Genomic DNA, 15,307 nt, shown 5'->3' with positions numbered 1-15,307 from the left:
TTTGCCACTGCACCCAGCTGTAATTACATTTTATCATAACTCTAGGCATATTCTCTTATAAAATTATGTATGACTTTCCTTTCATGTGTGTTATCTTTTTAAGAAAGTTTTCTAGCTTTTTCTAGGCGTGTACTTATTTTCAAAGGTTTGAGCATAGTTTCAGCCCTTGATGTGCAGTGTCAAACTTCATTCAAAAGGGTTTACATTTACACTGTGGCGGGCAGTGTATGAGCGTGCCCCATTTCACTGAGTTCACATTAACATCAGAAGTATCATTAAAAATTTATCACCCGCCTGGGGATGTGGCTCAGTGGTAGAGCACTTGCCTAGCAGGTGCAAAGTCCCGGGTCCAATCCTTAGAACCATAAAAAAAAAAAAAAGAAAAAAAGAAAATTCACTACCAAAGGCAAAACTCCCAAGTCATCATTACAAGCACCACTTTAGGCTATGATGGTGCACACGTAGAGCCATGAGGTTCATTATCACATGCGAAATAAAATGGAAGATGAACCTGTAGCCTGTGCCCAGGAAACTGGAGATTCTGAGCTGACCAAGCAGAAGCCAGTTAGAAGCCCACTAGACCAGCTATGGTATATCTGGAAGAGACCACTCAAAGAACAAGACATGCAAAGGCTGACAAAGAGCAGCTCAGCCTTTCTAATGAGCAATGGGATGCTAATTAGAGTGGTGAGAACTCTTTGAAAACTCCTCAGGCCTGTAGATATTTTAAAATATTGGCAAACTCCATTGTTGATGAGGGTCTGGATCAAGAACCATTGTCAGAGTTGCAGGTGGAATGTAAATTGGGACACGGTTTCTAGAAGGCAGTTCAGGGCAACAGGTGTCAGGAAGAACAGGTGCCTGCCCAGTGGCCCAGCAACTGCACTCCTCAGACTTTCCCACAGAGTGAAGAAAGGTTATTTGCAGGGCTATTCACTGCGGAACTGTGTCTGACATGATTAAACTGGAGACAACCTAAACTCATCACCAATAGAAGATGAAACAAATTCTTGTGGATCCAGGAAGGAAATTCTTTAAAGCCACTAAAATGATGATGCATAGATCAGTATATACTAATAGAGAAAGGTGTTGATGGACAGGTCTTGATGGCCCATCAATGAATACAAGTCATGAAGTAGCATGTATAGCAAGATCCAACACCATTCATAGAGACTCGGATGCATATCACTACATACAAAAAATACAAGGGGTCTATGTGGAGGCAGACTCCAAAGCCTGACTGTGGTTTATCTTTGAGAAGTATTATATTCTAATACAGTATAATCTTTCACAATGGCCATAACTCATTGTTTGCTTTGTGTGTGTCTGTGTGTACGCTGGGTATTGAGCCCTGGACCCCACTCATGCTAAGTACGTGACTCCACACTCACCTCTGAGACTTACTAACTTTCAAAAGTCTCCCTGATGGTTGTGTGAAGTTCAGAGGTGTTAACCATGAACGAGGTGCCTGTATCCACTTTGGTGCTGCTGGCCCTAACCCTGCTGAAATCCCCACTGAAACGAAATCTTAGAGGGATCTAAACAGTGTCACCAGCATGTAGATTGTTTTTTGCAGACTTACATAAATGTCAATCAGAAAGGAAAAATAAGTTCTACCCAAAGCACGGCAAGAAGGAAAGCTTCCAGATCCATTCATGGGGTATGTCAAGAAAGAGACCTGCAGTCTGCCTCTGGGGACCTTGGTCAGGAACAAGTCCTGGAATGGACTTGGGGCTCATCAGAACAAAGCTGGGCCAGGTGGATGAAAATTAGTACCTCACCAGAAAATCATGGACTTCCTGCAGTCTTTTCCATGCAAGGTATTTTCCACAAAGATGGGTGTGTTCCTAGCACTGGCTGTCCCCAAACCTTTGGTACTGCCCCCTTCAAGTGAAGAAACACCTTCCTACATCTGGTTTAATCAGTCAGCTATTCCCATTTTCTTCCTCTAAACTTCCTTTCCTCCCTAACCTTGACTTTGACGCAACTCTTCCCTGGTTTGGGGAGGGGCTGCTTATTCTAGTAAGTGGAGCTCTGAGGAGGGAAGGGAAGCAGTCATCCGAGAGGATGCACCTGAGGCCCGCGAGCCACTTACGGAAGCACTGAGGCAGCTCTCCGGTCCAGGATCCGTTTCCTTCACAGGTGAGCACCGCTGGTAGGGAGAGCTGGTACCCTTCCAGGCAGGCATAAGTCACGCTGGAGCCCCACATGAAGTCAGATCCCACCACTTTCCCGTTGGGGATGAGCTGGGGCGGCTTGCACATGATAGCTGCGGGGAGACCAGAGCAGGCTGACTTCTGGTGCTCTCCTGGGGAGATCAGCCCTGACACCAGCACAGATTCCACTGGGTCCCCGGCACCAGCTGGCAGTCTGGGCCAAGCAGGAAGAATTAGAAAGGAACCCTCTACTGTGGAGCTCGGATCTTGCATCTGAAGTGTGACAATCCTGTCTTCTCCCTGCACAGCCGCCCGCATTGACGCTCAAAGCCAGGGCTTACCTTGGGATCTTCCATCTCCTGCCTGACAGATGTTGAGGACCAGTCCTCACCTGGTCACTGTCCCCCTTAGGATGGTAGGGCTCTACCTGCCACCCCTCCCTCCTAGGTACTCAAGGCCCACGTCTCACTTGGGTAGCCTCCGGCCCTCCGTCCACACCTTCGGCCCTTAGACGCACCTTTGCAGACTGGCTTGGTACCGTTCCAGGTTCGGTCCTTGGTGCAGCTCAGCACAGACACCCTGTGTGACTCCATCATGTAGCCAGGGATACACTGGTATGTCACAGTTTTGTTGTACCTGAAGTCATTGCCCAGCCGAAGTCCATTGGCTGGGATCCCAGGGTCACCACAGTTTATGACTAGAGTGAGAGAGAGACAGTATTCTTCACTCCAGCCCGAACCCCACTCTTCTCAGCATTCCAAGGCCATGCCTACCACTCCCTCCACCCGTCGAAGGAAGGAAAGTGTCAGATCAGCCATGTGCTGTGCCCTCCCAGGCTCCCAGCTGGGCAATGCCAGTTGTAAAGTCTGCTGAGTCAGTTCTCCCTGACTGGCCTCCCCATATCCCTGCTGTCCCTGCCCACGCCATCTTTACATGTCCCAGAAAGTTGGGCTTTGAAGATCACCCTTCTTATTCAAAACCACCCCCCTAAAAGGAAGTCTGTTCCTCAATGCGGCTAGTGCCCAGGGAGAAGGGGTTTCTAGATTGAAAAGTCTAATCTGTGTTGATGGACCACATAAGACGATTTGCCCAACCAGAGTGCATCTCATCACCTGCCGTTCTGCCTACGGGGCCTCTGTAGGCCAAGCAGCCTAGAAGCAATGGTCACACGTCTGTTGTGGTATCAAGCCAGGGTGGATTCGATAAGCTGTGGTCTCACAACCGGACACAAGACTTCAGATGGGCTTGAAATCACAGATTGGACTTAGGGACAATGTTTTCAGATTCTCTCGTCCCATCTGGGCTCCACTGTGTCTGACTTTCCAGGGAAAAGGGTCTGGGTCACCCTCGAGAGGAACAAGGAAGGGGAGCGGCGAGACTACCAGGCTCAGGAGCCAAGCATGGGTTCAAGGAAGAGAAGGAAGGAATAAAGGTGGTGGATGGTGGCGGTTTTAAAGTGGAAAGGGAATCAGGCTGAGCCTGAGGGTTTTACCCCAAAAACAAAAGGGAAGCCCACTGAACTGGATAGAGCCTGAGAAATGGCCAATGTATATTCTCATCTCTATGAGCCTCAGTCATCCCATATCTAAATTGGGGCTTCTAGGAGCTACTTTATGGGGTTGTGGAGAAAATCAAATGACATACACATATGAAACAGCATGGAGCTCCTGGTTGCCACACACGCATGCTCAATAAGCAGAAGCTACTTGGATGAGTCTTACTCAAGCTCAAGTTCCACCAGTGCCAGTAGCTTCCCCAGCCTCCCATGGACAGCCTTCTTCGGCAAGGAAGGGCCGGTTGCGTGGGCCACCGTTTGCCTGATCTCACCTGTGCACTCGGGGTCGCTGCCTGTCCAGGTGCCATTGACAGAGCAGTGTCGGCTGAGCAGGCCCGTGGCATAGTAGCCTTCCCGACACTCGTAGACGATGGAGCTGGAGAACACCAGGCCGTCACTGAACAAGACGCGGGCATTGCTTGGAGTCCCAGGGTTCCCACAAGAGATCACTAGGAAGCCCAAACAGCACATTATTCACCAGACAATGGTGATGCCACCTAGGGACTGAGGACTACCTGCAGCAGAAACCCCATGCTACCTAAGGACCCTGTGCTGGAGATGCCCGCAGGCTGCTTCACCTCAGACCATCTCACCTCTAGGAGGGAAGGAGAGACAGAATTATTTTTTAATTTCTTAAAAATTGATATTTTATAAAAAGGAAAAAAAACACAAGACTATATATTTTACAGTCATACTTAAAATTTTAAACAATTCCTTAATATTACCAAATATTCTATCAGTGCTTAACTATTTTTCTCATTTCTTTCTCTTTCTCTCTCTCTTTCCCCCTCTTCCCATTTTTTTATTTTTTATTTATTTATTTTTTATTTTACAGTTGGTGGGTTTGAATCAGGATCCAGATAAGGCACCCATGGCATTTAGCTGAATTTGAATCCAGAGACTATCATTCCCCCTCCCATAATGGATTTGTCACAGAAACCAGGGTATGTGTTCTGCAGAAATGTGCGCTTTGTGGACTTTGATAACCCATCAGGGAGGTATCCTTTAATATGCTTCTCTGTCCCCTGTAGTTCCCTGTCATTGCTGTGTACATTTTGTCAAGGGTACTTGGTGGCTTTCTCTTTCCTGTTGCACTGGATTGGAAGGCACAGAACGCCAAGATGCTTTTCCCTTCATGATGCCGAGGCTGATTGAAGGTCACAGGTTTGCTTGTCTAATCTGGTTTTACAAAAGTTCCCCTTAATTTTCCACTTAATAGTTTTCAGCAGCAATTGATGATCATTGGTCGGGTTCATTATGTCATTAGAGGTTAGAAAATGGTGATATTCTATCTTCTTTCTGTGTTAGTGTTCACAATAAATTTTTCATCATCAAATATTTGCTTATCCTGAAATCCATCCAGTTCATATGGGAAGATCAGATAATGCTTAATTCTTTTTCTTTTTGTCAGACATCAGAATAATGAGTGTGTTCCCTAGTTTCAAAGGTGAACGATGAGTTTTCTTAGGAATCATTTTTATGAAAAATAATTCCTTTCTTTAAAAAATTTTTTTTAGTTGTCGATGGGCCTTTGTTTTATCTATTTATTCATATGCGGTGCTGAGAATTGAACCCAGTGCCTCAACACATGCTAGGCAAGTGCTCTACCACTGAGCTACAACCCTAGCCCTTATTTAGGAATCATTTTGAACTCATGGATTTAAATCTATTTACTATGTTGTCATTCATTGCCATTATTATTCTTATTGATGCTCACATTATCCCATCTTTGGTCAATAGGAGTCTCTTCTAGTTGGGTTCCTTTCACATGACTCCAGTTATCTTTGGTGGATTCATTGCTGGAGTGATAAGATATTCCATGTTTATCTTGTATATTCCTTGCCTTAACCCTGGAATCAGATATTTCTCCAAAGAACCTGATTCCTTCCAATGGAGAATGAATTTGGAGACCATCATCTGGACACTAAAGCTACTTTTGCTACTGGGTGGTCACTGAATCTAGATTTTACAGTGGCTGGAGTTGGGAAAATAACTATTTAAACTGAAAATATCTTAAGAGTTTATATTGATATTGCCAACCCAAATTTAGAATGAGGGTTTTCCTTAATTTATTTCTTTATTTTTATATTGTGGCTCTTATATGCCAAAAATCTTGGTTCTTCTTTTTTTTGGGTGGGGGGTACCGGGGATTGAACTCAGGGGTACTTGACCACTGAGCCACATCCCAGCCCTATTTTCTATTTTTATTTAGAGACAGGGTCTCACTGAGTTGCTTAGTATCTCGCTTTTGCTGAGGTTGGTTTTGAATTTGCAATACTCCTGCCTCAGCCTTCCAACTGCTGGGATTATAGGTATGTGCCACTATGCCCACCAAAATCTTGGTTCTTAATAACAGTAAATAGTTTGTTTTTGTTCTATCCCATATATATTAAAGTATTTAATATGTAATATTTTTAGATTAGTAATATCAATATTGTTACTAACACTATGATTGGTGATTGCTGAAAACAGTTTAAGATTTATTTGCAGTTCTTTGTCCTTGGGATACATACCATAACAAATTCCATTTTTTTTTCAAGGCAGTTGAAATAGTTCTCTGGGTTATTTAATCACCAACTTGATCCATAGTTAGGTTTTCTTATTCTCATTAAGATTTTGATATTTAGAGAGTACATGTCTCTAATCTTAGATGAAATTTAATTTAATTTAAGCATGTACAACATTTATGTAGTCCCAAGGTAAAATCTACAAAACGATTCCCACATAATTAACATAACGGGCTCTGACATCTATTCATCCAACAATGCGTGTGCTCCCTAGGTACCCAGAATACAGGAGTATACACGTGTCTCCCGTCCTTGAGAAGCTTAGTCTATTCTTAAGAAACCTACCTATAATCAGATGAATTAAAATATGAACTATGACATAATAAGTGCCACACTTAAATGTGGGTGCAGAGTATTAAGAAGGGAGCAGCTGATTGGGGCTGGGGATAAGAATCTGAGGAGACCCTGTAAGGAAAATAGGAGCTTGTGAAGAGAAGGCACAGAGTTGTAGATATTCTCACTCTGTCTCTCTCCACCCCTCCCCATCTCTCTAAAACCTTCACTGTCAGGTCCAAACTCCTAACTGTCCAGTTTCTGACCCTGAACACTCCTGACCTGGTAACACTCCACCCTAGAATCCGAATGCTTTAGACGGGACATAGGACGTAGGTCATGGGGATGTTGAAGAATACAAACCTCTTTTGCCATGACTACAAAATTCTACAGAAACTATGGTTGCAAACAGCATAGCCAACAGGGCAGGACTTTGGGTGGACAAGTGGGAGGGGCCTTGACTCCACGTCTCATTTCCTGGGCCGGTGTCCCCAGGTCGTAGACCAGGGTGCCTTTCCTTGCTCGGTAGGGCCTTTCCCAGCAGCTTGCGCTATGCCTGCTGCCTCTCATCTCTTCCTCTGGGACTCATGCTTTCCTGAGTTCTGTGGTCCTCCGGGGACCTCCAATCCTACTTCTTCCCTGTCTCTTACTCCACTCTGAAACCTGCCCCTTTCTTGCCCATTAGATGCGGAGGTCCATCACCTAATGCCCACATTCAGCCTCATCTGCTTTGCCCCCTTCTGCCAAGGTCTCAGCTCCTGGTCAAACCCCACCCCAAACCCAATGCGCCGTCTACCCTGCCTTCACCTATGTGGCAAAACACAGTGGGACAAACAGCCTGGAGCTGGCTGCTCTCGCTTGAATTACCGACCCTCCCCCTAAGTAAGTCCTGGGTGCTGTGGCAATGACTCTTCCCTGCCTGTCCCCATGCTGCCTTACTAGACAGTCATTTCATCCCAACTCCTCTCTCCTCCACATCTTCCTGCTCGACCTCACTCTTGGCTGTTCAGCTTGCCCCCTACCTAGGAGGGCACTATGCAGGCTGTACTTCACAAAGAGACACAGAGATTTGGAGACCAGCCACAAAAGGTGGGACTATAGAAAGAGAGCTTTTAGAATCAAATTCCCACCCCCACAGAAATTTAGGAGTATGTGGAAAAATATAATTTCCCCTAATGGTGTGACCGTCCAAGACATCACTGAGGGATCATACGACTTTTAAAGGGTTTTTAAAATTTTTGCTTGTATTTCTTTTTGCATGCTTGTTTAGCATAGTGTCTTCCCTTAGGCTGTGAGCTCTGATGCGGCAGGCTGTGTTGCAGTCTGTTCAGCTGCTATAACACAATGCCACAAACCAGCTGGTTTATAAATGGCAGAAATGTACTTTCACAGTTCTGGAGGCTGCTCCAATAGGGAGGGACCGGCAGATTCAGTGAGCTGGCTCTCTGGTTTAGAGATGGTGTCTTCTTGCCATATCCTCACATGGCAGATGGGGAAGGAGCTCTCTGGTCCCTTTTAAAAGGGCACTACTCCCACTCACGGGGGCTCTGGCTTCATGACATAATTACCTCTCAAATCCCCACCTCCTAATACCATCCCCATGGTGAGTAGTTCTCCGCATGAATTTTGCAGGGTTGCGGGTGGAAGGAGCGAACGTTCACGACCAGAGCAGCACGTCTATCTTGGTCACCACTGTGTCCCCAGCAGGAATCACAGCATTTGCACACAACTGTTGAGTGAAACTATGTGAGGACTGAACAAGTGAGTCTTTTTGGCTTCCTCCTGTGTAGACGAGGGTGGGAGCACTACCGGGGACGAACCCGAGTTCTCTGCCGATGCCCACTCTGCTTGCCAGGCGAGGGCTGGAGTGGGGCCGTGAGTTCCTCTAGGAGGGCAGGGGCTTGGACGAGGAGCGGGAGCAGAGGGGCGCGCGGGCGGGGCTAAGGGGAGAGGCAGAACGGTCACATACATTACCTCCACACTCAGGCTGCGCGCCGCTCCACGAGCCGTTGGCCTGGCAGATGCGCTCAGACGATCCCCGGAGCACGTGGCCGGCTTCGCAGCTGAAGCGCATCAGACTGCCTGGCGCAAAGCTGTCCCCCAGACGGATGCCATGGGCCGGGATCCCAGGGTCCCCGCAGACTCCCATGCTGGTTCCTGTGGATCAGAACCAAGCAGACTCTGCTGGATTTGCATGGAAGGAAAGGGAGTGGAGGTCGGGGACAGCAAAGGAGATGGGGCTGATGCTAAGGGGAAACGGTGGCCCCCGCGGATGAGGGAGGTGACAGCGGAATGTGCGTCCTGCGTGGTACCCGGACAGACCGCTGCCTTACCACTCGGTGGTCAGAGAACACAAAGGTCTGAGGTCTTGGTAAGTCCCTGGGAGCCACACAGCAAGAGGAGCAAGAAGGCAGAGGGAAGGCGCTGTGGGGAAATTATGCCTATGTTCTTTGGTCCAGGTCGGACTGGATTTCCAGGGGTCCCGACAGGCCACATCTCCTCCTCTTCACCTCTTCCCCACTGATGCCTCTTGCTTCTGTGCCCGTCTCCAAATTCAAGGCCATGGTGTTGATTTAGATGCTCAGCATTCTTCTGCTTGAATGATTGCAGGAACCTCCCAACTAAGTTCCTCTTAAACTCTCCCTCTAATCCAACTTCCACTTTATCCTCCCGTCTTAAAAGCTAGCAACCACGAATCCTCTGACCTTGTTTCTTTCCTGCAGAAACCTGTACTGACTCAGTGCCAACAGGACAAAGCCCAAACTTCTTGGTGTGATTTTTGTCTTCTTAATAGCTCAGCTTGAACCTTGAACCTGGGCTTTTATGTATCTTCTCTTACTTCTTAAAAAAGTTTTATTTTATTTTTAATTGACAAGTAATCATTATACATGTTTACAGGGTAAAATGTGATGTTTCCATATGCATATATTTCAAAATGGTTAAAAGAGAGGGTTTTAATGTTCTCTTTTTAAAAAAGTTTTTGTTTGTTTTAATTAGTTATACATGAATCGATGTTCTTAACATTAAGAAATGATAACTATCTGATGGTATGGATCCCAGGCCTTTAATCAGGATTTCCCTGCTTACGAATTATGCCTGCAGGTGAGCTCTGGATTGAGGGTCCTGAGCCCTCCCATGGCATTCCACCTCAGCCTTTCCTTCCATTATTGATCCAGCTGTGATATTGTACAAACCCACTTAAGTGAGTGCTAAGGATCCAAGAGGTAAGGGGGGTGGAGAGCAGGGGACAGAGCCACAGGACCTAGCGCCTGAGTAAGCCAGCACATCTCATAAACAGAGACGAACAGGAGACACCATCAATCAGGTCAGGCTGGGCCAAGTAAGCCTGAGGAGGAGGAGGAGGAAGATGATGGCATAAATAGCCACTGCATGAGAGAATCGTTTCCCACTGATGTGGTATCTGTCTCCTCATGAACCCACATATGTGGGTGCTCAGATGTTACCACTGGACATCCACAGTTAGTCTGTTGGAGTCAAAAAGATGCCATTCCTGTATATCCCACTACTGACCCTATATGGCGCTTCTGCCTTCTGAGTCTTGGAATTATTTCCTTTTCTAGTTGCAGACTGTGAGAATGTGATTTTAACCCCACATGCCCTTACCAAGAAGGGAGCTCAAACATTTGAAAAATGAGGGCCCCTGTCACATTTGACTGGATTTTCTTGTGGAGTTTTCTCAAATATAACTCATGCAACAGACAATTCTGGGTCTGTGGGAGGGTCTTCAGCTGGCTAGCTGATCCCAACTGTAACCAGCCCTGGTAAATAGGCTGAGGGTAGAGCTCTGCAGGCCTAGGGACTTGTTTTGACAGAATGACCCAACTGCAGTGTTGGGGGTCTTCTATTTCAATGCAATAAGGGAATTTTGGCCAGAATATTGCATCACTGAACCAGATAAACAGACAACAATCCACTGAGGAGTCTATTGGCAAGCTTAGTGATACTGAATAGTTGGGCAATGAGCTTCCCAAGTGAGTCTCAGATTCCTAAAATCTCTACAGGTTAGTGTGGCCCAGGGGTGTATGACTTAAGACCCAGATTTTGTTAAATATCATTGAGGTCCATGGAGTGCACAGGATGAGGCTCAAAAAATTGACCCGAATTTTTTTTAACAGAATAATTTTTAGATGTTGATAGATCTTTATTTTATTTATTTATTTATTTACATGAGGTGCTGAGAATCAAACCCAGTGCCTCACACATGCTAGGCAAGTGCTCCACCACTGAGCCAACACCAGGAAGTTTTGAATGTTTATTTTTAGGGAGTAGAAAGAGATTTGTTGCAAAAGATGACGTCTGCAAACTCTGGGAAGGAGGAACTGGCTCTGCGTGGCTCACTGGAGCGTAGCTAGCTAGAGCTGCTTCCTGATTGTTCTTCTCTCTCAGTTCCTCATCTAAGGCACTGAGACTTACTCATCCCCAGGTTTACCATTTACAGACTCCCTCCTCATTCTGCCCTTGGAGGTCTCCACAAGGCTCAGCCTGTGGTTGGTTTCTCCTAAGTGTCTGCCATCTTTGCTGGATACAGGGCAGTAAGACACTAACTACTCTTCAGAATATTCAGGATCAGGGATTAAACAGCTGAACGTGTGTCCCTGATGAATGGTGTCCATGTCCTTGAAGGTTGCTTTCTCACTTCTTACTTTTTCATGTCCCCAATGGGTCTGCTTATTTTGAGTTTTGATGTTTCCAAGGAAAACTCTCTCCACATGCAGGATAAGCACTCAAGGGGTCACAGGACAATGAAATCTCAGGGTCAAAATTTGTGTTTTGAAGGTTTTCTACATAGTTCTCTACCCCAGACAAGAATTGTTTCTGCAGTAGTCCCAGTAGGTCATTTTCCAGCTTCCGTTAACACGGCTCGAGAGAAGGGAATTGGAGTTTGGAATAGAAGAAATTCTCAATGCTCTGCTGTGGCCGGGGAGCCACCGTGTGGTTGAGTTCCACATGCTAAGGTGCAGGAGGTGCCTGACCCGTTCTTCTGGTTTCTTTCTCCCCGACTCTGTACTTCCTTTTACATGAAGAATAAAGATCCAAAAAATAGATCAAGTAGACTTGAAGAAGGTCATTAGCACAGTGTCCTGGAGGGAGGAGCTTTATGTGAAGAAAAATAAGAGGGACTGGATGGAGTCCTTGTGGTTCTGCTGTAGTCCTTCCTAGTTCACTAGTTAGGTGATCATTAACGCTCTAATTAGATCAACAGGGGAGAGGGTCCAAAGTCCTGGTGGCCATAAGTCTGGGACTGTCCTTGTGTTATAGGCCAGGCTATATGAGCAAAGACCAAATAGACTCCATTTTACCCTGAGACTCTATGTCATGTAGGAAATGCCTTTCCCATGGGAAAACCCCCACCTCTGTACCCATCAACAGTTGCTTAGCCTGATGCGTTAGGCAACACAAAATGACAATTCTTATACAATGTAGAATTGTTCTCTTTTGGGTCCCATTTTTCTTGGGCAAAGTACCCTGTCAGAGAGTGTTTGTCTAGATGTTAGTAACCATTCTTTAACTTGTACTCAGCTAGGGTTGTTTTGACCCACTTCCCCTTCTGCTAATGATTTTAGATCTCATGATGTTTGTTTATGGTTTTAAACCATAGCAACAGCCACTTACGGTTAATGTACTGACATGCTTTACTTGTGGTATAAAAGGTGTACTCTAACCCCTGAAGGGGATCGAAGGGTGTAGACTTGCAGTCTGCCCCTTGGCCCACCAGCTGGGAATAAAGATGTTTCCATCTCCTGCTTTAAGATTGACTCGGTGATTTATTGCAATCTTGCCATAACACTTGGAAGCCAATAGCTCTTTGAAACAGTGGTTTAGGGTCTCTCCTTCCTGGGGAGACCTAATGAATATCTGGTTCTGAGAGAGTCTTAAATTTTGGTAGACAGGCTTATCTGGAAATCTCAAACTGCAAGAACAGTTGTATATCTTACAGGGAGAAAGCTTCTCTATTAGGAGGCTGGGATCTTCACCTCTAGAAGGGATCTGGCATGGGAAGGGTTGGGGTTAACTCAATGCCAAGGTAAGCGCCTGAGGAACCTTGAGTCCTCTTGAGGGTGTTTCAAACGGGATCCCTTCCTCAGGCCGGGCAGGCTTGCCTCAAAGACAATGCAGCTGTGGGTGCTAATTTTTTAGCCTGGCGGTTTCTGTTATGGATGATATAATTAATTCATTTTCAAATATTTTGGTTTGTTATATGACATTACAGATGAATTTCTGGTTTGGAGAATATGAATGTGGGAGCTTTGACAGTTCCCTATATTTCCTATTTTGATAGCAAGTCAGTGTCCTTATAGAGATTAGCAGTAAAATTAATTAGTAAGAGAAGTCTGGGGACTGTACCTGGGGGCAGCAGGGAGGAAGGCCACCCCACGAGGCAGTCAGCACAGAAGAAAGAAGGAGAAGCAAGCTAGGGAGTCTGATACAGGGAAGAAATCAGAATACTGACATGCTCAATGCTGTGGCGCTGCCTGCAATCCCAGCAACTTAGGGGGCTGAGGCAGGAGAATCTCAAGTTCAAAGCCAGTCTCAGCAACTTAGGGAGACCCTGTCTCAAGATAAAAAGTAAAAAGGGCTGGGGATGTGGCTCAGTGGTTAAGGGCCTCTGGGTTCAATTATCCCTGGTACAAAACAAAACAAACAAAACAAAAACCAACCAACCAAACAAACAAAACCCCACAAGAGGGGTTTGGATCTGGTATGGGATGGCCAGGGAGTTGTGGACTGTTCTCAGGAGCTCATGGAACCAAGTGTCTGGAAAGGAGTGTGGCCTCACAAAGTTGCCGCTTCCTAATTTTGCAATCTCTTGACTGTATGGGCGTGGCCAGAACTGACCAGGGATGTCTTGGACTCGGACCATCCGGGGCTAAAGTCTCTCCAGCTGTTCTCTCCACCTGGGAGAGGAGGGCAGGTTCCCACCCATCCGTCACGCTCACACTGTGTGAGCCTAGTCCACCTCCCACCAGCCAGCGTTCCACAGGACCCCTTCCGGTGCCATGCTCCGTACCTGAGCAGTGGGGGAGGGAGCCAGTCCAGTGTCCATCCAGCCCGCACATGCGCGTGGCGTTTCCCACCAGAGTCCGCTTGCCAGTGCAGCTGTAGCGCACGACTGCCCCCACGATATAGCTGTCTCCAGACATTTGGGAATGAGGCGGGGAGCCCGGATGGCCACAGGACACCACTGTGGGGAAGAGCAAACAGCTGAGCACCTCTTGTAGAGGAGGCAGGGAAGAAGAGAAACCCTTGGTATCGTTGGCAGCAAGCTTCCTGCTGGCACAATCCCTGGGCACCTGCAGAAAAAGGCGCCCACCTCCCTGCAGTGCCCAGATCCCCATGGTAAAGAACAAAGCCTGCTCAGCAGGTGGTAGTGTGCAATAACATTAGTTTGTTCTCTTTCTTGACCCTTTCTTGACTCTGTGCCTATTTCCCAGTCACAGGACGTCAAGGTGTGTCTGGGACGAAAGATGGTTCACACAGGAATGTAAGGTAAACTAAGAGAGCCACCCTTCTGGGATCCTCTTCACTGACCATGGTTCCAGAATGAGGGCCAGTTACAGTCCTTTTCCAACTGCATCTTACAGTTGTCTCATCAACTGTCACTGAATTGGTCCTTTTACTTTGCAAGTTTCCTTTCCTGAAACACCAAGGTCTAACTGGGAAAGGTGGTGGTAGGAACAGGACACCAGAGCTGAGGTGCCCCGGCTAGGGCAGGGTGATCCGCCACTCCCGGGACTAGGCCCTCCCTCTGTCCTCCTCATTCACTCAACACATCCTCTGTGCATCTGTTATGTGCTAGGTACTGTTCTGTGTGTTTTGGGGACAAAGACCATGCACTCATGGATCTTATAGTCTAGTGGGAAAGAGACACTGAAAATAAGAAAATGAATAGGTAATTCCAGGGTATGTTAGGGAGAAAAATAAAGTTGCAAAGGGGAAAAAGGTGTTCGGGGTGAGGCGAAGGTACTCTTTTCCAGTGAGGTGACTCGAATGAAGGGAAGGGCCCGCCAAGTAAGCTGAGGAGGCAAGGTGCAAAGGCCCAGAGTAAAGAAGGAGCTTGGTGTCTTGAGAAACAGCTAGAAAGTCAGGGATGCTGGAATAGAATGGGCAGGAGAAGAGTAGAAGATGGATGGGTGGAGGGGTCCCTCCTGGGAACCAGGCCACGGCACAGAATTTAGATTTTATTGGAAGCATGATAGGAAACTATGGAAAGATATGATCCAGTTTACATTTAATATGATTGATTATTCTGGTTGCTGGTGGAGAAAAATCCAGGGTGGGGCATGAAAGAAGGGCTGTTGCAGTAGTTTCAGAAGAAATGATAATGACTTTGACTAAATTTTGGGGCCTGGCGGGAGATCCTTGTGGTCATAACTTGTATCCAAGAAGGGCATAGTGCTTGACATGGATGCTGATCAGGACAGGCAACCCAGGGATAAAATCGGGGTTGGACGGATGCTGCCCCTGATGATAAAATTTTGACAGGGCATGCTGACCATGAATAGGTCTTAGGTACCTTCACTTCTCATTGTGGTCTTAAAGTGTGTCCAACATGTTTCTAAGTGCTTGTGGTAGGTTATTTGCAAAGACTATCACTAACAATTCCTCTTATCATGGGCTGGAGCCTGTTTCCCCTCTCTTTGGATATATGCTGTGTTTGTGATCTGCCTCGAAGAACGGAAAGTGATGAAGGTGACCTTGGGCCAGTTGTAGTCTCAGTGGGTAGCAGCTTCTAC

The 15,307-nt window shown here is 46.6% G+C and overlaps 1 protein-coding gene across 1 annotated transcript in view; it reads right to left on the bottom strand.

The window, feature by feature from the left end:
- The window catches only part of Csmd2 (CUB and Sushi multiple domains 2), a 553,852-nt gene that overhangs the window by 17,667 nt on the left and 520,878 nt on the right, over positions 1-15,307 (bottom strand). The window contains 5 exon segments of the mRNA XM_047516471.1: positions 2,096-2,269; positions 2,674-2,853; positions 3,984-4,160; positions 8,526-8,708; positions 13,582-13,755. Coding sequence (XP_047372427.1) covers positions 2,096-2,269; positions 2,674-2,853; positions 3,984-4,160; positions 8,526-8,708; positions 13,582-13,755 — 888 coding nt within the window.

Source organism: Sciurus carolinensis, chromosome 1 (genome assembly GCF_902686445.1).
Source record: "Sciurus carolinensis chromosome 1, mSciCar1.2, whole genome shotgun sequence".
Classification (NCBI taxonomy): domain Eukaryota; kingdom Metazoa; phylum Chordata; class Mammalia; order Rodentia; family Sciuridae; genus Sciurus; species Sciurus carolinensis.
The sequence above is the reverse complement of the archived record's forward strand: the minus strand, read 5'-3'. Positions and strand labels throughout refer to the sequence as shown.